Source organism: Calypte anna, chromosome 4A (assembly GCF_003957555.1).
Source record: "Calypte anna isolate BGI_N300 chromosome 4A, bCalAnn1_v1.p, whole genome shotgun sequence".
NCBI classification, from domain to species: Eukaryota; Metazoa; Chordata; class Aves; order Apodiformes; family Trochilidae; genus Calypte; species Calypte anna.
The window spans coordinates 30,237,754-30,265,476 of NC_044248.1; the positions used below are offsets into that span (position 1 = coordinate 30,237,754).

General features: G+C 35.8%; 1 protein-coding gene across 1 annotated transcript in view; it reads left to right on the plus strand.

Annotated features, from left to right (window-relative positions):
* The first annotated feature begins 388 nt into the window (after positions 1-388).
* The window catches only part of MARCHF1 (membrane associated ring-CH-type finger 1), an 81,463-nt gene continuing 54,128 nt past the window's right edge, over positions 389-27,723 (plus strand). Inside the window, exon 1 of the mRNA XM_008493820.2 lies at positions 389-490. Within this exon, the coding sequence (XP_008492042.1) occupies positions 389-490 (102 nt within the window). The remainder of the gene's footprint in view (positions 491-27,723) is intronic.

Here is a 27,723-nt window from a genome sequence, read left to right on the forward strand (position 1 = left end):
AAATGGGTTTAGGAATTATGCTAGTTTCACAGTTATTTTGTTGTAAAATTCCTTTAAAATTACATTTATTAAAAATAAAATGGCAACTTGAGAAAGATTTAACATGGGGAGAAGGCACTGAATTTGCTGATACTGAAATAGCATTAATGGATGTAAGGTGTGCTGAAAGTGCTTATTTCTTTTTTAACCTGCATGGTGTAACCCTTTGGAGTATTTTTAAAGAAAATTGTACTTCTAAAAATATGTTTATAGCTTGTTTAGATATTACTTTAAAAACTGTTTTTAAAGGCATGCATCCAGAGTCATCCACTTAAAGTGTCAATGTTTCAGGGAATCTAAATTATTTTCAGAATTTCAGAAATTGAGAAGGGCTAATTGGAAGGAGAAAATGTTGGGCTGGTGCCAAGCGATAGCTCGTAACCCTCACAGACTTCCAAACAGCACAAGAACACCCGAGGTCTCAGGTGATGCTTCATTTAACTCTACTTTGGTGAGTGAAAAGTTGAATTTTGTGGTGGTGGCACGTGCAGATGAACTTCAGAGGTGTTAAATTTCTTTTTTTTTTGAAAAATGTAGTATTTGCCATTGATTGCATTTCCTGTGTGTGTGAAACTCTTTTACATTATAGTTATTTACTCTTTCCATTTGCTGTTTTTTTCATATTTTGTGTTATGCATGGTCCATTCTGACTTGCATGCTGTGTCTACAAATCAGTAGTGATGTTTTGTGAATGATAAAGTCTTTAAGTGGGGAATGTCCTAATATGATGACTTACATTCTTTGTGATCTTAATGCAATGGAATTTGATCCCTGATGAATACAGCTGGATATTATCTAAAGGCACCTTGCTCTTTGCTCCTGCCTGTAGCAGGAACAAAGTATAGGGTGTCTGCACTTGTGGCAGAAAGATGGATTTAAAAATTATGTTCGTCTATTTAACATGATGCTGCAAGAGATGGTTGAGTGTCTGCGTGCAAAGCTATCCACAGGAGGTGTTCAGGCACTATAAGGTTGACAGTTAACATAGTGGAGTTACCACGAGTTGTATCAAGTTCAATAAAGTGACTCATTGACAAGAAATTTAATCCTGCAGTTCTCGTGCATTCAGATAAATCAATTTACATCAGTAGAACCCCCCAGGTGAATGAGAACTGATACTGGAATGTAAAGGCTTGAGACTGCCCCACATGCAGGAGCGAGAATTGTGTATGTACTTGATTTCTTCAGCTATATATTGACATTTTCAGAATACAGCAAAACTAATAATTTGAAACATTTGGTTAAATATGCCTGGCCCAACTTCATGATTAAGTTTTAAATAGGCACAACACTTCTAAGAACCACGAGGTGTAAGGAAGTATGGCCTTTCAGGTTTTGAAACATGGATACGATGACACGTAAGCAGAAAGTCCAATAATTGTTTATAGACGCTGAGGAAATGTGTAACGCCAAAGGGGGTGGAGAGAGTTATAAACTGAGAGGCAGTGCTCTGTTGGAAAGCTGTTGAAGTTCTCATGAAAAAAAAAGCCCCTACCTAATGTGGAAAAATGATCTTCTTCGGTGGTAGATTATGTAGAATGTGAGTTTCTGCCAAGGAAGAGAATACAAAAAGGCAGCGTGAAAATTTGCAAATTTTATGGGTTTACTTAGTATCCTAGATTATTTATTAGAGCTCACTGTCTTCTAGAACTATTTTCTTTTAGAGAAATAAAAAAAATGATGAGTCACAAAACAAGATCCTTAAATATATTATCCCTGTTTTTATTACTATTTTATTTTTAAATTTTATTCAATTGCAATAAATATTTAGATATTGCTAGTAACAGGTGATAGCTATGAAAGAATTTAGAGATAGTAAATTTGCATATCTTGGTTTCTGCTTTATTGCTAACAACATTTAATTCCGTTTGCTATTCCAAAGGTTAGCATTCCAATATTTCAGGTGGGATTTAGAAATGATGAACTGGGGATACAGTTCATAACAGTTGAATCACTAGAGTTAATGTGTTAATCTTATTAATAGTAAAATTTGTGGAAAAATAAGTTTGTATGAAACTGTATAGACTGTTGCTTGGTTGATGAGATGTGTAAGAAACCCAGGCATATAAACAGCTAGGGAAGATACCATGTGCCCTTTGATCTCATGATTAGCTATAGAATAACAGTAATCACAGGAAATAAACCAATAATATCCCTTGAGGCCTATCAAGCTTTCCTCTTAATTTTCTTTCCTTCCTGCTCTCTCAGCCATTACTCCTTCTATCCTTCACTTCTGAAATGAATGACATTCAGCGTAAGCTTTTGCTGACAGTGTCTTTCCAACTTTTGGGCTGTAGGCTGAAAATCCTTATTTTCCTTATGAACATTTTAAAACTGCAGTTTTGTTTCAAATCACTTCTGATTTTTTTTTAGTATTCTTAGCCTTTCAGTGCTGAAAAATTTTCCATCGGATCCTGAGTGAAGATGCAGACTGAAACATACTGAAACAGCAGAAGAGAAATAATACATTAAATTATTTGTTGTAGATGTACAAAGCCACTTCCAATGAGCTATTCAAATCCCCTCTTTCTGACTTAACTTTCATATCTCAGTGAACTGCAACTTCTCTGAGGACCTGGTTCCCCTAGCAGGGGTTTATTTGGTCTGTCTTGTGAGGACATTTATGGTAGGAAGAAACAGTTCTTTGCTTCCTTAGGCTGTAGGTGCCCAGTCTAGTTTAGCGGGAAGTAAACTGGGGGGTACACCTCAGCTGTGTGCCTTCATGTACACTGCTGATTCAGCAAAATGTCTTCTGCATTTCGGAATCTCAGCAAAGGCTTTGCAAAGAAAACTTTTCTTTCCCTTTAAAATAACCTTCCCAAAGCAGTCATTTTACAATGCCACTTTCCCAAAGGGGAATGATCTGGAAATTGCAAGTATGTCTTATTAATTTTTATGTAAAGAAATTTTTTATCTCAGAGAAATATAGGAGGAAGCTTTTAGAGTAGAAAACAGGTTATGATCATTAAAAAATTGGTTTCTTTAATTAAAGAAGTAAATGAGATACTGAACAGCAGTACGGGAAAAAAAAATAAATTAACTCATGAAAAGACTAAATACATTTAAAGAGTTTAATAAGACCAGTCCTACTTTTTCCACTTTATTTGATGTTAAGAAGTTCTGGCTTCATCCAAATCAAATGCATTCTGAAATACTTCATCAAATCTCAACATTCTTGGAAACATTTTTCCATTATTATTTTCAGCTTAAATATAACATTATCCCCATAGTCTACTTAATTTGGAAATTAAAGACTTTGTATTCCATTTTTTCTGGAACTCTGTCTTTTTTGTTCTGAGCATACCTCAAGAACATTTAGTCATTCTGTAATCTGAAGACACATAATTTCTCCAATAATATTTTTTAGTGTTACAACTTGTTGGATTTGGGTTTCGTATTGATAATTTCAGGTATAGAGGGAGTACACCCTTTTTTCATAGTCAAAATAATGTCATTAATTGGTATTGTGGGACATTGTGCTCAAACTGACTTCTTCTCTGCTAGAAATACCTGTTTTTCAAGCTACATTTATTATCAGTTTGTGTTTGTTTATCCTGTATGTATTGTTTCTAAACTTTGAAGGTTCATCATTTTTAGAGACCTTTGATATAACTTTTGAACTGTACTTTTCCTTATGTAATAAATTCCACGTGCCTGTGAATATCATAAAAACTCTTGTCAGTTTGTCCTCCTGAACATGACTGACCAGTTGTGCACACTATACTAGATGTACTGTTTTTTCCTAACAGTTGTGAAACTAAGTATTCCCTATCACACTGCATAGATTCAGAATCACTTTATCGGTATGTTTTTGAAGCTAATTATTATTTTAGTTTTGAGATCCAACCTCCAGACTATGCTACGTTTTGGTCAGTACATGAAGCCCACAGCCGTTCAGATTACTATTACTCCTCTACTCTTTTCTATTCACTCATTTTTATATTTAGTTAGTAAAAAGACCATTTCCTATTTAACTTTTTTTTTTAATGTAGCTTTTTCACTACTTTCTTGCACACTTCTTTGTTTTTCTATTTCACATAGGTTTCATCTACTCTGTCTCTTCTGATATAGATATTCAGACAAATATGAAGATGTTAAGATTATTCTCTATAGTTTTTTTTTCTTAAATGCAAATTCATATGTTTTTCATTTTTCCCTTTCTCTGATTTTTGCTAGAGTTGGAAGAAGAATAGTAAAGTTTTCTTCCTTAATTGAGAACAATCAAAACCTTGAGAGCTCATAATTCTGTGCGATAGTATTTGCAGGCTTTTTTCTTCTGAAAAGATAATGGATATAACTGAAAACATACAATTGAGTTCTTTCTTCGTGAATCACTCATCTCTGTACTGACAGTATCTATTTATACTGTGATTTTGTAAGCATATATATGTATGGTTATGATGTTGATGGGCATACATAAACATGTATTAACATTGATTAAGTAATTTGACTAGAAGCAATTCTGTGTCTTCCTATCTTTTCTCAGTTTTCTTGAGATCCTAATTCAGAACTTCACCACAATGTGTGTAACAGTTATGTACAGCATCTTTTGCATAGGGTGTTGACTGGTCCTTGGTTTAGTGCATCATGTTAAGCATATGAAGCTAGATGGACATAAGTACATACTTAATGCTGAATTGTAGTCATTAGTACATATTACTGTCCCCTGTTGTATTCCCAAGTATAAATATGGATGAATATATGTGAACATGTAATTATGAGAGTCACTAGGTAATTTATGTTTATATATGCAAATTAAATTTAGAAGTCATGACAAATGCAAATCAAGCATCTAATTTAAATCTAAGGAAGAAAAATTTTTATATGCAAGCAAATGATACCATCTGCTTCTCCAATAGAAAGTAAATTATGCTTGTGAATTATCAGTTTGGCATAGGCAGATACCAGGTTGCCATGTCTGTTCTACAGATGTTGACTTAGAAAGTTAATAGTAGTCAATGGTCATTCCCCAGTGTAATTAAACAAACAACAAAAAGTGGCTTTCGTGTGGTTTAACCCCAGAAAGCTCAGTGGGTTATAGAAGAGAAAGAGAGGGTAAGGCTAGAAAAAACATGGGTTGAGATAAAGACAGTTTAATAGTTAAAGCAAAAGCTGTACACTTAAGAAAAATAAAACAAGGAATTAAGTCCTTCCCTATTGTCAGGTGTTCTGCCATCTCCAAGAAAGCTGGGCTGACATGTCATAATGTTTATGTCAGAGGGTGGATGCCATCATGGCACCCCCAACTTTTATTGCTGAGCAGGATGTCATGGTATGGAATATCCCTTGGGTCAGCTGGAGTCAGCTGTCCCTGTGCCCTCACAGGTTCCTGAGCACCCCTGGCCTGCTCACTGGTGGTGTGAGAAACAAAGTTTCTTGGCCCTGTTTAAGGCTTGCTCAGCAATAATTGAAAGGTCTTTGCATTATCAACAGTGTTTCCAGCACAAATCCAAAACATAGTCCAGTACTAGCTACTCTGTAGAATATTAACTCTGTCCCAGCCAAAACCAGCACAGGTTAAACTGAGAAGCTGGGGGCTATCTGTAAGTTCTGCTAACTCCGTGGAAGTTCTAAGTAGGAATGAGTTATCACTAGATGAACACTGAAGGTCCCATCCAACCCATAGTGTTCCATGATTGTGTGATCTTTATCTAAAACCCCAGAACAAGAAAAATCTCTTACTCTGAGTTTGAAGTGTTTGGCTGCCTGATTTTCATCAAGGAGTGTAATTCCTTCCTGAAAATCCTTGTGAAAAGGGATCCCTCTTGGTTTCTCCTGATCTAGTGGGAGGTGTCCCTGCCCGTGGTAGGGGAGATTGGAACTAGATGGTCTTAAAGGTCCCTTCCAACCCTGAAAATTCTATGATTCTATGATACTTATTTCAAACCTGCTAGTTTAAATTGTACCTAATAATTTCAATTTGTGCAGTTTCCACAACAGGGTTAGTTCTCACTGTTACATGGATAATTATTACTGCAAAATCCAGTATACTCCAAAAATTTCATGCATTGATATTAGTACATAAATTTGGCCACATACCGGCGTGGAAGATGAAGAGAGTAGTAAATCAGAGAGAGCTGAAAATTTCCCTAGATACATACCTAATGTGGTGTTCTTCTATGCTGTTCTCAGTCAGAGTCTTCTGAGTGCTACAAATGATTTGGTGGTGTTTTGTGACATACATAAGGCTGCATAATGCTCCATATCTCTGTGGTTAGCTCTTCTCCTGGTGTGATGGTCTGTTGATGTGCTGTGGAGCCATTTCAGCCCACATTCAGCACTGTGTTCCACCCAATCTATGGGCTGGTTTTCCTGCAGCATAATAGGCCTGCATGTATCACAAGTGTCTTGTGAAAACCTAGCCTGTGTAGAGACTGGCCAAGTCCTCATTGCAGTTCTTACTCTCTAGCAGAGACATTCTGTAGCACAGAAGCTACAATCATATTGGAATCTGAAGTGTGTATGTGTTTCCCTTTTGATAAGATTTTGATGGAGCCCTGAGTGTAAGAGGGTCTGGGGAGGAATCAGATCTTCAAACAGAAGTTACCTTTTAAAGTCAATTCATAAAAAAGTACTCTGTGTGATTATTCTGAAATTTTGTTACCACCCTGTTTTCCAGTTGGCAGTGTCACTGAATACCTGCCATTGGAACTGCAATTGAGCTTGCTCTTTTACAGCAAAAAAGAGCAACAGCAAGGGCTGGAGTGATCAACTCAAGCAGAAAATGGGTAGTAATTATTTCACAGAATCACAGAATTTGTGTAGGTTAGAGTGTTGACTTGCATTGTATGTAACTTCCATGTAACTTTGTGAAAGTCACTTCTACTTTGTGACTTCAGCCTCATTATTATGAACTAATGACAGCTTTCAGAATAAAAATCCACTTGCTATTGAAAGGTGTTTAAATACTGTAGAGACAAAGGAGTTAGACCTGTCTTGGTTGATAGTGGACGGATTAAATACATTTTGAAAATTAATACAAAGGAGGAGAAAAAAACATGGCAGAAGACCTAGTGGCTTTCTAGAGATGATCAACAGATAAGCTGAGGTTTAGTGGCTGTTCCACAGGAGACGGAGAGAACAGCATGAATTAAGTACCCTGCTGCAGTTTTAGAGGTTTAGTTTAAACTAGGTCTGGATTTGTAGGAAATGCCTCTGTCCTATCAGTTCAATTAAAAATGGATACATGGTAGAAGATGGCCATGTGTGGATGCTGACTGTATCACTTCTGTCAAGTCTATTGACTGGGAAAGAAAATTGACTGTGACCATAGGCTAATTATGACTGGGGTTGATCTTTTATTCCTTCCCCCTTATTCTTTCATAAGGTATGAGATGGGAGTAATGGAATCAGATGAAGAAGAAGTTCAGACTGAAGGTGAAGAGCATACTCTTGGCAATGAAATATGTTAGGCTGCTATATGATTTTATATTGCGGTTTACAAGAACACCTTGTCAGTGACCCTTGAAATCTGGAATGGAAATATTTGCATGTTATATTTGTACTAGCTTTTTTCCTGCTTCTAATTTTCTGTGTATGAAGGTTTTTTCCCCATTTCTAGAAGAACTACATTATAGCTTCTCTTGCCTAAGTAATCTTTTCATAAAATGGATGATATGACAGGTATGATTCCTGTACCAGATCTGACTGTGGTTTGTCTAATCATTAAGCATTGTTTAATAAGAAATGTTTAGATTTCATCCTTTCTGAAGATGTATTTTGTGATAAAGCATCTGTTCTCTATTTTTGTTCCTCATATTTAATTATTTTATCTTTTCCAGTCTGCACTGACTCCAGCAATATTTACTTCTCAACCATGTAGGCTATAATCTATCTGAGTTAGTAATTTGCATACAGTATTGTAAGTAGGATCTTATGCTTGACCCACTTAGACTAAGAAGAGGGGCACCAAATATAGCCATGCTTTTAGCGTATTATATCCAAAGTTAAACACTGGGTGTTTTTCAAGATGAATTAGGGAGACAGTGCATTTTTTTTCTGCACCTTTTTTCTCTGTTCTGTTGTTTTGGAGAAACAGAATTTTATGATATACAGTATAACCATGATCTGACAGAGGAAGACCAAAATTGATTTCATAGATATTTCAGTACTACAAAGAGAATATCTTGTTTTCCACTTGTTTTCTATTTAAGCAGAAATGGTACACTTAAATGTTTAGAGGTATTTGTTATTCTTAGCTTTAATATGACATTTATGTCATGTACAAGGATTATGTTTTCAGTTGCACTGAGGTATGCTTCTGTGTATCATCTACATTGTTATTTTTCAGGCTGTAAGTGCATTGTTCCAGAAATATGTAAAGATTATACTAATTATATTTCAAGTTTTATTGCTAAACTGGCATACTGCACTTTTTTGCTCTGTGAGAGAAGAAATATTTTCATCTTACTCAGATGTTTGGGCTTTTCTTATTTGAAGCACAAATAAGATTGTATAAATTCAATTCACCTGCATTTGACTTTCCCTAGGTATATTTTGGCTTCTCACAGGGTGTTGAGGAATCAGGAGAATTAGAAAAAAAGATTAGGGAAAAAAATTAGAAAAGAAAAAACCCAGGAATCAGCATTCTGTTGACTCAGTGTCAGTCAAACCATAATTAACATTTTATGTATAACTGTTGGAAGAAATATATAAGGAAAATGCGTAAAATAGGGAAAAGAGGTATTGTGGATGAAAAAGTGATTGTAGGAAATGCTTTTTTACTGATTAGGCCCTTAATATGAATTTGTGGATTTCCCTAGGCAAAGAAACCTCCCCAAAACAAACAAATGAAAAAAATCTCCAAACTTGAAGTAGCTGCAGACTCTTCTTTTATTTCATAGAGAAGCTGTGAAGTAGCTTTGCCTAGTGTAAGTTTGAGGGTAGGTAGAATAAATATATATGTAGTGAAATTTGTAGTCATGAGATCATTGAACAAGGAGGCATGTGTTCTTGGTGTAATGAGTGGACTCAGAGTCAATGTAGATGGACACCCCTGAGGCAATAGAGATGCTTCTGAGGGCTCTCAAACTGCTCTGCTGATAATCTGGAAATATGGTGCATCAAACGATGTACACAGACTTCTTATTTAGTGGGGAAATATAATTTTAGCTGTAGAGATTGAGGTGTATAATCTTCTGGGTAAGCAACACTAATTTAAGACTGCAATATTTCCTGATGCTGCATTTTTTTTATTTTTTAGTGTGGAAACATGACTTTGTTTAATCATGCTTGATGTTTGTTTTCTCTGGATAATATTATTTCAGAAGGTGCTGATTGCTACTTATAATCTTTGTAATATATAAATATTAATGCTCATGAAATATTAATAAGAGCTGATAAAAAGCTAAATGCAGAAAAATGATCAATTCAATTAATGAATTTAAACTGATTTTATAACTGCATAGATAATTATGGAACTGTCAAAACATCAATAATGATGCCTGTTGAACTAATATAGTATGAGGTACTCTGCATAATTTTTACAGACTAAGTATGATTACTCTTCAGTTTCTTTGCCGTTGTGAGCTAAGGCCATTTTACTTAAAACTGAAAATCTGCATTGTGGGTAACCAGTGCAAGATGTCATGCCATTTTTAAAGCGGTCCTAATCACACAGTGACTTGAAATGGCCAGTGATGATCCCTACCTCTAAAAATCCTGTTTTGTGGTCAAAGGTGTGAAACTTAAATTTACTTTAAAAAAATATTTTCGTGTTGCAATAAAAATGGGCTGACTTGTAGGAAACAACTAAAACTGTGTGCTTAGAATACCTGAAGTGATGCTTCTCAGAGTTTGATGGCTTATCAAAGTGTGATTTTTAAGTGCAATGCATATTTAGATAGTATCAGAAAATTTGCATTTACTGAAATCCTGCAGTTATCAAGGTTCTACACCATCAGGAATTGTTTGAAATAATGAGAGGATGGTTCAGATAGGATTTTTTTTTTTTTAGTTTAGTTTAGTTCTCTGTAGTGGGGAGAAAAAAATGAAACAAAGAAGAGAAGCGAGGGAAAAAATAGGAAAAAATTAAATTCTATATAAATACAGATGTCAGTTTCACTTTGATTGGTATCTTGTACAAATATGAGTTCACTTACTCCAAACAAAAATTTTTCAGTTTTTTCCAAATACAATTTTTTGAGTTTTTACTCCTGCACTGTCACTGACTGGATCCACTAATAGTTGTCTTGATTCTGATTTATGTACTTTAGTACTTAGTGTGATTTACGTACTGATTTATGTACTTAGTGATTAAAAGGCAAGGAATTCTACAAAATGTAAAAGTACAGCTTTGCTTTAGTGCTATGACTTACCTAAATCCTTTTTGTTTAACATGTTCAAAAATATTTCGTGTGGTATGCCTACACACAGGGTTGAATCAAGAAGTCTTACTGCAGTAACAGTCTTGAAAGCAGGGTCTGGTTTTCTTATAAAAAACCATCATTTTAGAGGAGCTTTCTTAGCAAGTTCAGACATGAAAGGATTTCATTAATGTTTAAATAGTTCCCTTTTGTGACCTAAGTAAGAGAACTTTGTCGTAAGTGCCCTGAGTTTAAACTGGCACAAAGATCCTTACTGACACCCACAATTTCCTTGGAATTAATTATCAAAATCAAGGTTAGGTTTAGGTAGTTGTTGTTTTGGGCTTTTTTAAATTGATATTTACTATTTGGGGAACCATTACCAAAGAGAGACTTTTTTTAATGATGTGGAAGATGGTAACGTTATGTTAATGCTTTGCTCAGTCAGTGCCTGTCATGGAAAATGCATTGCTTAACAGCTTGCCAGATGAATGAGATGTGCAGTTAGCTTAGTAATTTTGTGTATTTATTCTCAATTCAAAGCATTTAGTAAAGGAATTGGTTTCTTCTAGATAAAAAGTAATTAAAAGCAATTTATTTTTGTACATGAGAAAATTCAATATGCTTCGGTTATCTATGTATGAAGTTTATTTTTGCAGTGTAATTAACTGCATGAAGTCCAGTCAGAAAGGGGTCTTTTTGTGCCTATTTGTGTAGCAGTGCATTCAAAAATTACTTATCAAATTGTCTGCATAAAAAAGTACATCTGGGGCCAGAATGTACTTTCATTGAAAAAATAATCCTTACAAGTAAAAAATCTCCTTTGTTTTTCAGATATCTAGTATTTTAAAGATTTACTCACACTATTAGGAATTTTGTCTCTAGAGGCCATTGTCTGGGGGCTTGGTGTTCAATTTTTCATTCTGTTACTACATGCTGCAGGGAAGTTCCTTCTTTCTTCAAGAAAACATCTATACAGGTTTGAGAATATTTGAGAATTTTGCTTTTTTATGGCCTTTTTAAGTTGCATTTTGCTTTAATAGAGATTTCCTCATTCAGAAAATAAAAATGTGAATATAATTATTAATGTAATATGTTAGAAGGTGACTTTATTACCTTCTTTTAAAAGAAGGTAATATGTTCACTATTTCACTCAATTATTTACTTAAAAGTGCATTACTTTAATTATTTTTATGCACTTTTGCATTAGATGTATTCTAAAATTGAAAACAAATGGAGTATAGTTCACTAAATAGACTTCTATTGTAGATTTATTCAAAATAATACGTAAAATGTATTTGTTTTCATTCCACATTGCTAAGACTTGCAAGACAGTTCTCTGATACAGGTTATAGCTTCTGTTTTTTCCTGCAGACAGCACAGTGTCTGATTTGATATGCAGCTTTTGGTTTGGTTTGGTTTGTTTTTTTAAATAACTGCATCAGTTTGCCTACCACACATTATCTGTGTTGCCACAAATCTGTACATGGTGGTGTAAGTGTACTTGATCAAACAGTCTCAGCACTTCCTTTGGGACCTTCTGCAGACTATCATCATCTCAGGTTTAGTGCTTAAATGACTTTGAAACTCTGTCAGATTTGTAAGGAGATCTGGGAACTATGAAATTTCTGATGCCATATCTCATGGCATACTTTTCTGCTTTTTCTCTCTGATTACACATTCTAGGGAGAAGATTAGTTTTATAAATAGAAAACATGAGAAAAGAAAGCTAAGAACCAGTAACTAGTCATAAACAATAATGGTGCAAAGTTTTGTGATTTCTTTTTTTGGGTTTTTTGAGATACGTGGAAATATTTCAGAACATTCAAATGCTTTGTAGTGATTGGAGCCACTCAAAATTGCAATTACTTCAGATTTACTATCCAAAAGTTCATATCAATCCATAGACCATCTGCTTCAAGGACTACATTATTATGTTATTCGTTACATAAAACAAACAAACAAACAAATTAGGCCATTTGCACTACTATTTCAGTAATATTTCATTTATAAATATATTGGGAAAGCACTAATGTTTACCTTTCAGGCATCAGTATTAAACTACTGCTAAGTTTTCTGTGCCTTGATAAAGAATGAGGAGAGAAAATAAATTTTATTTTTCCTAAATGAGGTTTGTGTGGGCAATCAGCCATGCAGAACTGTAAAATAAGATGTTTACTTATTCACTCCTTTCTCCTTCAACCCTAATACAAAATGAAGTCAAAGACTAAAAAATGCCAGCTTTCAGAATAACTCATTTAAAAACAGAGAGTGAAGACTGAATGTATTCCAATGCAAAGGACCTGTGGATTCTCCTTAGAATAGCATATAAAAAAGATACTCATCAGCATAGAATGTCTGTAAGTAGCTGGGCTGCTCAAGAAAGCATATTCTCTAATGGCCTTCCAGGCACTGCCTCTAGCGTTGGATGGCCCGAGACAGTTACATTAATGAAAACAATGCAGTTGATACCACTTTATAATCCTCAGTAAAACATATGCTGCCAGGAGGTTGCTGTGATGAAAGTTGCAGTCATGAAGCTGGTTTCGAACTTCACGCAACTCCTTTTTCCCTCAGAAACGTCCATTTTTGTATTGTGTTCTGTAAGGCTTTTGAAGAAAAAATGTTTTTTTTCTTTGTCTTGTAAGAAAAAAAATTCTTTATTTTTTAATGACTAAAAATCCAGTTATTGTTGAGTTCCTTTGACTAGAAATTTTTTTTAAATTTCATTTTAAAAGTTCAGGTTTATTTTAAGTTTTCAGAATAGCTCTAGGTTGTTGTTTAAGCAGTAGAAATTACAACCTTTCAGTACTTTTCAAACTTGAAAATCAAATTCAGAATATATATATATGTATATATATTCAGAATCAATATATATGGGTCCTATAGTGTCTTTACCATTCTCTTCTATTTTCCATAGTATAATTCTTTTGCAGGTGTGCACATCTGCCATCCTCATTTCTTTTCTGGTGGGATGGAAATATTGTAGAATTTGGTCTTTAAAATTTCAAAGCCTCAGTACTAATCAGCATTGCTATTTTTTGCTTGTTGAGGGTATTTTTACAGAGAAGAATTTTCAGCAAAATTTACTACTATTTTACCTTTCACCTTATCAACTATATAGAAATTTTAAGTCTACTACAGGTATGGTTTTTTTAAGAGGAATACCTTTTTACATAATCCTCACTTGTAATCAAAGCTTAAATACCATACAACAGAAAGATTTTTATTCTGATTTGCAAAAAACTGGTCTGATTCTCAGCCTAGAATAAATTTAGGCAAAACCAGTATGTACTGAAATCAGCTGTAGAAAGTTCAGCAATTAAAGGTTCATGGCTGATTTGGATGGTTGTACCCTATTCTTTCCTATTTGAGTAGTCCTCTTGGTTGTGAGATTAATTGCATGGTAATAATAGTTATTAATACTCAAAGAGCTAAGATGAAAAATCTAACTGAATGCATGCATTACAGTGCTATCAAAGAGCATCTTTTCCCATCTTAGGATAATTGAACGTGCTCAGAAGCATAGTCCTTAATTATGATTTATAGACAGTGTGTCTTAATACATATGCACATGTGAGTTGGGGGATAAGAAAAGCTCATATATTTGAACCTACCAGAAGTACTTTTACTGTTTTTCGTTTTTTTGGTTTTTGGGTTTTTTTTAAATTAATTTTCCCTGTTCCATTTATCTCACACTTGGAGTTACAATGACTACATTAATGAAGGAAATTAATCCTTACTACTGCCATGAGCTGTGATCTTGTCAGATCTTGTAAAATAAGCAAACCCAAGCCTATTTGATGTTTAAAGGAGACAAAAAAGGTGATCTGCATAACAGATAGCTCTTCTTGTGCTAAGATATTTTTTTTCTTTCAGCAGACGTTATTCTTGTGGGGTTTTTAATTTATCTTTTTCAGGTGCATTTTTTTAAAATGCAAACTTCACCATTTAAAATGAACAAACTTCACCATTCATCACTGCATTCTTGGAGGCACAGAAGTTACAATATTAATTTTCTTGGTTTTACATTGGGTAGTGAGTACAGCTTTTAAAGAAACACTTTGGAATATATTACCTAGTATGTAAGTATGTTTGTAATTTAAATAAGGTTTACTTCTTGCTACAGTTACAAATTGAATGTATTTATACTTTCAATGTGTGTGTATATATATGTATATATGTTACATAAAGTAATCCATAAACTGTAATTTTGGTGTTAAAAGATGCTTCAGTGTGACTGAGGTTCGTATTACTCATTGTACTCCTAATATTGAAATATTGTGCTGCTCTTGGCATTATTTTTCTGTTTTGTTGAGAGTGCTAAACACTTAGAAAGCAATAATGAAATCAAAAAGTGAGAGCTAAATTATTTTAGTGGTCCCCAAAGCCAGATACGTTCAAAATCCAATGACCTGTGTGGTTACCAAAGGATGTTCTTCTAGTCCAGTGTCATGTCACCTTCAGAAATAACTAATAGAAAACCACAAATATATCTAAAGAGAGAGGCGGTTATAGGTATACACTTATCCATATAGGATATTATAAGTTTTTAACCATTCTTGGTAAATATTTTTTCTTTCCTTAATTTCTTCAGTTGCATGCCTTTTGAGGTCCATTGAATATTAACTTTTGACCAATTTCTCTGGAAGAATTCTAGTGCTTAATTACTTGATTGTGTGAAGAACTACTGCTGCTTGTTATTATTAATGAAATCCCTAGGCTCCTACTTAGATTTGTATTGAAATAAATTATCAAATCTGATATGGATTCTTCAGAAAGATTGCCCTTTGTACCTCCTTCATAGGCCAAATTAAAAACATGGAAGACGATGGAACATGATGACCTAGAATGTATTTGCTGTTTCTGAACAATTTTGAGACAATTTGTGTGAATTTTGCAAAACAAAAATTCTTTATCACTTACTGCTACTACCTCCAAGGTTATACCCTATCAACCTTTGATAGTCACACTTACAGAAATTAAACTAGGTGCTTTTAAACACCCGATTTTGTCAGAAATCTAAAGAATACACCTTCAAAAGCATGTCAGGCAGAGCACTACTCCTAATTTCAGGTTTCCCTGCAGTGGATTCCCAGATAACCGGACCAGGAGGGCATCTGTCAGAAATTGACGGGCACTGAAAATTTTGTTGAATGGAAAAGGAGAAGGCAGTAATAACTGTTCCACTTTGGCAGATCCCATGGTTTTCTGCCATCCTGTAGCTGAGTCACTTCAGGAATGAGAGGCAAGGACATTGGGGTGAGCACTCAGAATGATAATCCACAGGAGAGGAATTCACACACATGTTCAGCATTCAGCTTCATAGGCATTGCTCTTGTGTCACTTCCAGCATTGTTTGCAAGCATAAAAAAGAACAGCTGCTTTTCCTGGGTTGTTGATTTGATGGCTGAGGGATTTGAAGAAGGGACTGGAAGTTCAGTGTAAATAAAAACTGCTGACTTTTGTATAGATATCAAAACTAATTTTTTTCATTTTTTCCCCTTTAATGTGAAAGTACTGTAAGTATTTGGGGGATGCTTTCATACTAAAATTTAACCAAGATTCTTTTTATTGACAATGCTTAGACAGAAAGAGTTGGAATCAGGGCAGAGTCTGTGGAGTAACAAGTTCTTGAATACTGCTTCTTGAAAAGGTTCCTCTGAGTAGAGGAACCTGAGTAGATGCAGAAAGAAGTTCAGTTCATAATTTTGTGCCCAGGTTGGTTCTTTAGGAGCTTGGCAGTAGAGTTTCTCTCATTGGGCATAAGCAGTGGTGAAATTAAAATGTTCATATTTCTACCTGAAGACAGATGTTCTGTGCTATCCAAATGTAGAGCTGTATTTATACGAAACATGTTGCTAAGGCAGATGCTCTCTTCTTGTTTTTGTAAGTTCAGCAATGCAGAATGATCATGCATGTTTCAAAAATATGTGAAGTGCCTCCTGTAACCTGATTTTTGGGATTCCTCAGAATTATGTAGATTTTAGAATGCCTTATGTTCTTTGGCATTGCATGTTAAAAGTCAAATAGCTAAAAGTCAAATTTGGTTTTGACATGGGGCAGAATTTGGCCCATAGTGTATGGAGATCCTTTGCAATGTATAAGCACTGTAACACTTGCTAGGAATTTGGATTTCTGCTTTAACTCCCAAAGCCTGATCTAAATCTTACCCTCAGTTTCATTTCAAAGTAGTTGTTTTTTTGCCTGACATATTTGCATGGGAAGTAGTCTTTCATCTGTCTTCATGAATTATGCAGGCAGCTGAGTTATCATACAAAGGTGGAAAAGAATTTTTGTTCAAAGGCTTTCCTGGAGTCACATAATATCACAAGAAACTGTCCTGATGGAAAATAATAATTAAATTTTTTGAAGTGATTTTAACATGACAAAAAGCTCAAAAGAGATCAAGATGTGCAGCTATGGAGGGGGAGAGGACTGCATTCAGGCTGTATGTGAAAGCAGCAGTGTCTCCAGGCTGAGTCGGAAGCCAGGACTACAGGTGACCTGTTCAGTTCACACACTTACACATACTTATCCCTCACTTAGGGGAAGGATTGCTTAAATTTTTTTTTGGCTAGAAGGGTGTAGGCAATGAATATATTGTCCCAGGGCAGAGCTTTTGGACCATTACGTATTTTGTTATTTTTTGTGCCTGTTTTTTGTTGTGCAGACTAGTATACTTGTATTCAGAAGCATATTCTTTATTTATGCCTTCTGTTAGTTTTGTGAATATTTAGTTGTATCTTTTTTGGTCTCTTGAAGCAGCAGCCTCGGGGTATTTTGAAGCAAGATTTCTAAGTAAGATTATACATCTTTAGAAATGAGATGCTTGGGTTTTGTCAGAGAATTTTCAAGCCTTTTTTGAAGGATTCATCCCATTTCAGAAATAGCTTAGGGCTTTATATATTAGGAGGAATGTTAAGTGTGCTTTTTACTGTTCCGTGTCACACAGGCAATAGGATATATAAATGCAAATTTTTCAACCTGTTATGTAGCTAATAGTTTAAAGTTGGAAATAAATGGTATGTTTTTTTATAACTTTTAAAATTTTGTAACTATTTAGAATATCTTCTTCTGTTATATGCATACAAAACTGAAGTATTTCAGGTTTCCTCCGTTCCAAATTAAGAAGTCCAGGTTCTTGTTAATTGTAACATTGATTTTGTCAGGTAGGCAATTAGTTCAGGTAGGCAATTAGTAGATCAGGTAGATCTATTAGTTTACAGAAAATTAATAATACCAGTAAGTTCAAAAGAAGACATTAAGTTCTTGTGAAATTGCTAGATAACAACATATAGTGGGTGATTTGTGTGTGTGAAAATGTCAACAGTGCAGTTTAAGTAAAGCTACTTCCAGCTGTGTGATTGAATACCTTCTATTTAAGGTCATGTAATACATTATTAATTTAAAAATAGCATGATAATTGAAATATAACTTCCCTTTTCTAATTCTCAAGTATCTGCAAATAAGCTGAGATACAAATTTTACATTTCTTGCAACTAATGGGAAATGCATGAGTTTCTCATGGCACCTGCAAGACCATTTGTTTCCAAATTTACCCATAAAAATAATTAATTAATTTTACCCTATTATAATATACTTTTTACTCTGAGTCAGTGCAGCAACATACAGGGTGATTCAAGTAAGTGGAATTTTTGAAGAAGCAAAATTATCTATTTACAGAAAAGGTAAATGAATACTAAAATTCAACTTTAAAAAGTATTCTTATTATTTTTTTAGATCTAAGCATGGCCAGGCTGTTTGGCTAGGGGTTAGGGTATGTGCAGGTTGGCTAATTTTTTTTTTTTTCTTAAACAGACATTGAATTAAAAACAGTTCTGAGATATTTCAGAGCATGCCCATGTTTCAAACTTCTGACAATGAGCTGACACAAGACTCATACTGACCTCAGGAGTAGCAGTCACTGGGAGCATGAGCACATCAGGCACGTCCTATCAGTTCTTTTATTTCAAGTATTAGAATGACTTTGTTATGGTTACGTGGCTATATAGCCATGCCCATATAGCGGGATTCAATTTACTGGTGGAATAAATGAAACAGAAATTATAGGTAATTGAGATCATCCAAGCTAAGGCTTTAAGCTGAATGTGTAGATTTGCATTAAAGCTTTTAATGTTGTTACCAAATTGAATGGGAACTTTAGATGTTTTATTCTCCATTATAAATCAAGTCTGAATGAACCACCAGTGGCACCACTGCATTTGGCTGATCACAGTAAGCTGAAAGCGGAGCCCAGAGAGGAGATGATACACCACCATACAAATCTTCACCTGTCCTGCATTGCAATCTTCATCATAAAAGCCTGTGCCTATCAGTGGAGCCAGGCCCAGTGGTGCACATCTGTAAGCAAGATTCTCTTAACAAAGATGAAAACGTGTTTTCTCTGTGGCTGACCATTGGTAACCAGAGGAAGACATGGTTGAAACAGAACACACTTCTTTCAGGTGCTGCCTCTTGTCCTGCAGCCTTCCTTCTTTTAAGGAAGACTAAATCATGGTTTTCTTCAACTTCTTGCTTTGAAAACTTGTGACAATCTGATGTCAGCAACAGGTAGTCAAAACCATGAAATTAGCTGAACTTGTCTCAGAGGCTGCAGTTTTGGTATTCTGGGTTAAAGGAGTGCCATGAAAAATAGGCCACTGAGAATGGTTTGATTTGGAAGCTAAAATTTACTTTAATGGTTATAGTCACCCTGCTGTCATGAGTTAGATTTGTTTCTCACTTCATTTCTGTTTTAGATTGTGTGAGTTTGAGTTCACACCGAGTTCTGTTTTGTTTTTAATTGGGTGCTCATCATGTAACCCAAATCAAGCAAGGAAGTTAAATGTTATATCCTATTACCAAAACTGAATAAACAAATAATTGATTCGAGATGTTCACTGGTATCCTAGGACACTGTTTTTACGGTACAGCTTATAAATTTGGTATGTTTTATAAAAACATACTAGTGAAATGTATGGTATAACAAAATCAAAGCAGGTATACATTGCTGTTTGCAGCTTTTTAGAAATTCAAATATAAATGAATCCTGGGCAGTAAGATCGTGAAAGTATTACAGATTTTGGAATAGTTTGTGTTGTCTGTAATTATGTGTCAACTGAACTGACAGTTGTGAGGTCATCTGTGCAGTGTAGAAATGCTGCAGAGGGAGGAGAAACCCTTTCCCATGAAGAAAAACACATCTATTTGTCAATGTATTAATGTTGCCTAATTTTTCCATACATTGAATTGAAAGTATGGGAAATTTTTAAAAGTTTTCTTTTAAAATGAAGACATAAGATATACTACAAACAGAAGGGAGTCAGTCCACTTTGTTGTATTTACTGAAATGGTGGTATTTTAAAAAGAGCAGACCAGAATTCACTTTATTTTTACACCTTTTAATGTTAACTTCTTAGAGTAAAATTTGAGTAATGGAATAAACTGTCACTTTGAAAGAGGGAAATCAAGGATTCCTTGTGTTATAAATTTTAGTAGGAACACCTTGCAAGGTGCAAGTGTTGTGACATAGCTGAGAATGATTTGTTTTCATAGGAATATTTTGAATGAAAATATTTGTATAAAAATATTTTGTCGGTTATGCTAAAGAAAACTTGAAAGAATGGGTATTTATTACCAATACTATTAATTAGTTTTAGTTTTAACAGAAAATCACTTTACCAGGCAGTAAATATCAGATTCATTTAAATTATTCATGCCAACAGTATAATGTAATGAAACCACATTTGAGAGCCTGCTAAATGTCTCTCTGAATCCTCTATAGTGACAAACCATGTTTGGAAACCAGCAGAAGCCATACTTAGGGAGAAGTGCAGATTCATTTAATTTGCTTGTGAAATGGTGAGTGTGAGCAAACTGAAGTGTACTGAATGAACCTGAGCATCTGTGTCAGAATAAAAGTCAGCAAGCAATCCCTACCTCAGGTAGCCAGGGCCTGTATACTTTTCTGGTATGAAAAATGCTATCTGCTTTTGTCTCTGACTTTGCTTTATTTCCTAAAAGTGTGTGGGTCCTCCTGCTGTGGTGCTTGGGACCCTGGAATCAGTGTGATGCCATGGTTGAGATGCTGTGGTTCTGCACTGCATCTCAAGTGTATGTGTCTAGCAGGACTCCCACCTGAAAGTATATTGAATGATGTTAGGTTGTTTTTGGTTTTGTTTTGTTTTTTTCAGTAGGCACATGACTACAAGAAAGACATTGATGTGCTGGAGCATGTCCAAAGAAGAGCAATGAAGAAGCTGGTGAAGGGTCTGGATAACAAGTGTTATGAGGCATGACTGAGGGAACTGGGGCTCCAATCTGGAGAAAAGAAGGCTGACGAGAGACCTCATTTCTCTCCACACCTACCTGAAAGGAAGTTGCAGCAAAAGGAAGGATGCAAGGAAGTAAAGAAGTAAAGTTTTCAGCTAGAAATTAGCTGCTCAGAAAAGATTAGTCTCAGAAGAGATGGAAGTTCAGTAAAGAGCTTCCATGTTACCTGATATAAAAAGTAAAAAATTGGTACAAAGCCAGTTTTATTTGTTTCTTTGTTTACCACTGAAACTACTGAAAGCATTATATTAGTTTGTATAGCATCCAAAATTAACACCTTCAGAAAAATGGTCATTGTGCTGTTTCGAGCTCCTCAGGGGAATCTTCCTCAGGATTAACTACTATATTTGGTGAAATGAGAAGACTGAGCATAGATGCATTGAACATGAGATTAAATAACATTTCAGATACTGTAATAACACCATGGAAATTCATGCTAAACCCTATGCAAAACATCTAGAATATTTAGTACTTTTTTATATAAATTTAAAATATATAATATATATAGTATAGGTGATTTTGACCACACTTAAAAAAATAAATCATATTTAATTAAATCTTGAGCCTAATCTTTAAGGCTTGAAAAAAAAGTAACAAAACAGAAAATCGCAGCTCAGCTCAGCTCAAGGATAGATAAAGGTATGTTGCTTTAGAAGTGATGGAAGAGCACACATGTGCTGAATGACATAGCAAACTCCTGTGGGAGTATTATACCTTTCTCATAATACATTATTTTCTGTTGCAATCTGAATAACAATGTAAAGATGATACTCAGCTTGGAAGGATGGAAAAATTTAGAGCTCCCAAAGGGTTGAATTAACAAACAGGGCATAATTCAGTTCCCAGAGTTTTAAGTATGTACAACTAATACAGATCAGCTTTGCTTTTTTTTTTTTTTTTTTTTTAATCTTGTTCTCATTGTTGGCTTGTTAATTTAGTTCTCTTGAGTTCCTGTACAATGCTGAGTATAACATCTAATGACCTTTTATAGCAATGATCAACCCATCGGGGTTTTCAGAGTAATTATTCTCAGGAGCCACAGAACATGCATGCATGCCGTAACTTCTTTGTTTTTTCTCTCTTTTTGATGGCAGTATGTAAAATTATATTCTCAAGTTACTATTTAGCATCTGGTTTCATTTCTCAAAATGTATCTGGCAGTCTTCTATTCTCTATTAGGTTTCTGCTTTATCTGTGTGATGATCCTTCATCAAAGGTCTTTATAAAAGGCCAAAGTATTTAAATACACTTTGCTGAAACTTTTTATTGTTTCATTAAGAAAAGAGCGAGTTACTGATACGCTATACACTAGTATGCACATATATATGATCCATACCTCAGAATGAAAACTGTCGAGTCTTGATAATCTTGTCTTTTAGCATGCAGCTTTGAAAATTATGAATGATGATTCTCAAATGATGATTCTTCTTTATCTCATGGAGAAATGAGTTATTGTATCAGAAATGTCAAAATTCAACTTAGTTCTGAACTGTATTGGAGTAGAAAGTTTTTAAAAATGTACTATGGTGATGTTTTCAAATATGTAAGGGGTGAGTGTCAGGGAGATGGAGTTAGGCTTTTCTCAGTAGTGACCAGTGATAGGACAAGGGGTAATGGGTGTAAATTGGAGCATAGGAGGTTCAAGTTGAATATTCGAAAAAATTTTTTTACTGTAAGGGTGACAGAGCCCTGGAACAGGCTGCCCAGGGGGGTCGTGGAGTCTCCTTCACTGGAGACATTCAAAACCCGCCTGGACACGTTCCTATGTGATGTACTCTAGGTGGCCCTGCTCTGGCAGGGGGGGGTGGACTAGATGATCTTTCGAGGTCCCTTCCAACCCCTAGGATTCTGTGATTCTGTGATTCTGTGTGATTCTGTAAAATAATCTACCTACCTTTGACAAACAAAAACAGTTCTATTCAGAATAGGGTGAAACTAGGGCTCTCTCTTCTCCCCTGCCTCCCATTTTAGTTTTCTTCTTTGCTTTCTTTATAAATAGTAATATTTTTTCAAAATGTTACTCCGCCAAGTTTACTCTGAACTTATTCTGTGGGGAACAAGAAACGAACAAAGCTATGGACAAAGGACTAAACCTCAAGTTTTAAAATTATTTTTATACTCTGTATACTCAGCAGGAACTTTCCCAAATACAGATGAATTAGCAATGTACGATTCACTGCAAGTTTTTACATTTACATAAAAAAATTATGTCCTCACTGTTTTTTTCAGAACTGTTGAGTTAACAGGAGCTTTACATAAGTGGGAGTTGTTTGCTTTATACATTTTCAAAAGTATCTTCCAGGACCGAATTAGTGAAATACTGTCATACAGAATATTGTTCAACATTTTTATTGAGTAGTGTGAAATGTTCTCATTTATCTCCATCTTGGTAAATAAAATTACAAATTCCAGTCTAAAAATTATCTGGTTTATGTCTCTTAGTGTAAAAAAAGGTCCAAATGAAGACAAAATAAAACCCCATGTAGCCCAGTGTGCTATCTCAGGCAATGGCTGATTGTGAATGCTGTGAGAAGGTTAGGGTAAGAGCGTGAGCTCTTTGTGTGGCTCTCCAGAATATTCTCTTGGAATCCTTTAAAATGTAGCTCAGGGAATTTCTGGACAAGAAAAAAATTTATACATGTTCTCATTGAATGAACTTTTCTTCTGTGAGTAGTTTCTGTAACTTTTTAATTATCTCTAAGCTTTTAAAAATTTCCAATATGCTCATCAAACATTAGCCACATATGGTATTTACTGTGTTCTGAACCTATTGCCAGATAGTTTGATTTGATGTTATCTTATTCTTGTATTAGTAGGCTGGAAAATAATTCCCTGTGTATAATGCCCCCATTTATCAGGCCCCCTACCATATTTCAACTCAGTTGTCCCTCTTCTAGTTTTAGTTGCTTAGTGGTTCAGTGGTTGTTACAGCAGAACTGGCAGTTTACATTACATTGCAAATGCACACTTAATGAACTAGACATTCACCAGCTCATGTTCATTTGACAGGTATGACTCTTGTCATAATTAATTCACTGAAATACATAACTGAAAAAAATGCCTGTTTACAGTGGATCTGGTTTGTATTGTTTTCACAATGGAAAATAACTTGAGCTGCTTATTATATTTCTCATTATCTCCTTTTTGTTTTTTTTAAAGCGCCTGAGAGTAAAAGAAGGGAGAAAATTACCCTTAATTTACTGAGTTGGTTTGTTGGTTTTTTCAGTTGCCAAATATACAAGCTTGTTACCATAGAGATCAGTGCACAGCTTGGTCACCTGACTCACTGCTGGTAAACGCTGCACCTTACTGGGTTATCGGGTGAATGTTTGACTATAGTAAATAGCTAAAGAAAATACAAGGATCAGAACAGGTTTATTTTAGGATGCAAGGGAAGTAATTGACACTTAGTCACCAAGGCCTTTTAAAAGACATACAGCTTTTCATTTTCTGCTCCTGTTTGATGGCATCTTTTCTTAGTACCAGAGAAGAACATGTAGCAATTGTAGCCCTAGGAGAAGTGCACTGTTAAACTGAACTGAAAAGCTAATGTAAATAGAAACTGGAAGTTGCATGCACTGTGGCGTTTTAAGAGTGGGAATTTAGCTTTAAGTGCAGTGCAGAAGTGATTTGAAGTGCAGTGAAAATATCATTTCATGTTTAAAGTGGAAGAATAGGATCTTGGCTAATGACTGAGCATCTCAGAGAAAGGATGAGGATTTCATCCTTGCATCTTCTAAATCCTATAGCTGATCAGTGCTCCCACTACTGATTTTTGCAGTGAGAGAACTAAGAGACTGACAGCCAGGCTCTTTTAAGTTTTGGGGTTTTTTAGCTGGAAGTGTCCTTTAACGGTTCTGCAATTATGAGCTAATTCCACTTCCTCTTTCCTTATACTGTAGATAGTCTTAATGAGCCACTTACGTACAGACCTGAGAAGGGAAGAAAATCCAGCTGTGCTACTTCTTCCTTGCAGTTAATTGCAGAGGCCAATGACTTGCACCATGAGAAATACCATAGTGGGAGAGTGGCTCCAGGGATATAAGGTTATCTATTATACAAGGGAGAGCTTGTTCATTCATGTCGCTTCTTTCACACATGTATTTCCTCATATAAATACCTGTAATACTTTGCTTTATAGCTACTTTGCATCACAGTGAATCAATATATTTTATCTGTGTTATACTTAATCTTCTGTCTTTTATCTGGGCTTTCTGAGCATATTTTAATCCCATTTCCCTGAGGAGCATAATGTAGGGGGACACTCTGTGTTAACTATCTGTGCAGGCTGAGAGAGTTTAGATGGTTACAGTGTTTGTGTCCGCAGGGACTCTATTCATGACTGTCTTTTGTATACACTGACAAGGGGGCTTTCACTGTCCTTTACAACTAGACTATGTGTGCAGAGCTCTAGTTCTTGAGGGTTATATTTTCATCCTCTATGGCCGGTAAAATTTCTCCATCCAGTCACAGTATGAGGTTATGTTCCTCATCCTGTTAATTGGCATCATGTCCAGAAATTCTGTTGGTTTGTCTGTATCTTTGCATCTCAGTTTGTCTCTAATGTGGATGAGTAAGCTGAGTTATGTGCTGTAGAGATTTGGCTGAATTGCAGTTCAGTGGTTTTAGCACATCTATTTTCTTTGAATGCAAAAGGATAATTTCGTTTCAGTGTAGATTGAATCTGGATGCTGACCTTTACAACTGTAACAGATAGGATCAAAGTTAATTAATCTCCCAACCAGAATATATATTTGAAACATACTGAAGAAACCATATGTTTAAAGTTCTACTGGGAGCCATGTAGGAACAGTGGAACGTTGATATCCATAAACATTATAGTTGTCCAATAATAGATGAAAGGAAAAGTTACGAAGTGTATAGCTGAGCTTGAAAAGAACTCGTAAACTGAAACTGGAATATTGCATCTTCATACTTGGTCTTTATTGTGAAATGGGAAGAAAAAAGAAGGTACTGATTTTGTCAGCCTCTCTACTGACATTTCCCTTAACTTGTCCTCTTTTCATGCTGTCTGTGGTAGCACTTTAAAGCCCTTCCAACTTAAAATACAAATTCTTTGGAATTAGATTGTGTGTGTGTATGTTTTAAAAGAAACTAAACTCTGGAAGCAACCAAAAAAATAGATTTAATCCCTTTACATTGGTCTTTGCTTGATCACTTGGTGTTTGTAATCAGTTAAATCCTTAATAAGAAAAAGAGGACTGAAAATTGAATCCTTAATCCTTTCTCTGAGTCTCATCTCTGTAATAATTTTGTCTCTGTTATCTCAGCTTCTGAAAGCCCTGTTTTTCTTGTTTATAGCAATAATTGGCAAGAATACTGTTTCTGTATGGGGGAAAAATTCAGATGAAGCTAAAGATGGTTTTTAAATCTAGAAGAGACCACCTGAATACCAGCCGGGTTTTTGTAGCAAACAGTGCTTTGGTTTGCTCCCCAGAGCTGCAAGGTTTGGTTCCCAAAAATTTGAAAGATAATGTGTTGCTGAGCATCATATTGCAAATTGTGGACCACTAGCTGAGATGAAGAGTGAGGAGAGTGAGAAGGAAATTGATTACATTCTTCAAATGATCTCCCCTAAATTAGAACAAGAAGTAACTCTCAGGGAAACAGAGGATCCCATATCCTCTCAAAAGCAACCCCCCAAGTCCTTCCACAGTGACCCACAGTAGGAGGGTCAATGGGAACAGGCCAGCACTTGACAAAAAAGAAAGCAGAGCAAGCATGTTCCCCTGAGAAGTGCACCACCTGCAGTGCCTTTGCAGAACAGGTATGGGGCTCTGCAGGAGGATTTGGTTACGAGCAAGGTCTCACAAGGCCAGCTCACAAGGGCTCACAAAGGCCAGAAACACCCCCAAGGCTGACTCGCCTCAGGACAGACATCAAACCTGACCCAGAAATGAAGATTCAGTGGGTCACTGTAGTAGGCGACTCCCTGCTGAGGGGAGTGGAGGGCCCCATATGCAGACCAAACCCACTTCACAGGGAGATCTGCTGTCTCCCTGGTGCTCAGGTTAAGGATGTTGTAGGTAAGCTTTCCACCTTTGTGAGTCCTTCAGATCATGACCCACTTCTGGTCTCTCAGGTGGGTAGTGACGATGTAATAACAAGAGGCACCCATTCAGTTAAGAGAAACTTCAAGGGCTTAGGGCAACTGGTGAAGGGATCAGTAGCCCAAGTTGTGTTCTTCTCTATCCCTCTAATGACAGCGATGGATGAGGGAACTAGCAGGAAGATCCAGAAGGTTAATTCATGGCTTAGGGACTGGTGTCAATGGCAGGGTTTTGGGTTCTTTGACCATGGGGCAAATTCTGTGCTACTTCACATCAGATGGGCTTCAGCAGGGGCAAAAGGACTATAGCCCTTAAGTTGGCAGGGCTGATCAGGAGGGCTTTAAACTAGGTTTGAAGGGGGAGGGGATTGAAACTAGGCTCTCCAGAGCTGAGACCAAGGGTGGAAAGCACAAGTTAAGAGCAAAATCAACAGCCCAGCTGAAGTGCAAATACACCAGTGCACGCAGTATGGGAAACAAGAGGAGCTGGAAGCCATCATGCAGTAGGAAAGGTACGGAAAGCTAAAATGCGTTTATGCTAATGCACATAGCATGGGCAATAAGCAGGAAGAGCTTGAAGCTCTTGTCCAAACAGAAAACTATGATATAATTGCCATCACAGAAACATGGTGGGATGCATCCCATGATGCATTAAATGGCTATAGGCTGTTGAGAAGGAATAGGTATGGAAGGAGAGGAGGGGGTGTGGTCCTCTATTTTGGGGAAAGTCTTGAATGTCTTGAGCATGTTAATGATGGTGATAAGGTTGAGTGCTTATGGATAAAAATCAGGGGGAACAGCCACAAAGCAGATGTCATAGTAGTGGTCTATTATAGACCATCCAACCAGGGAGAGGAGGCTGATGAAGTGTTCTATTAGCAGCTGGGGAAGGTTTCAGATTCTCTTCCTCTTGTTCTTGTGGGAGACTTCAATTTATCAGATGTCTGCTGGAAATATAATACTGCAGACAGGAAG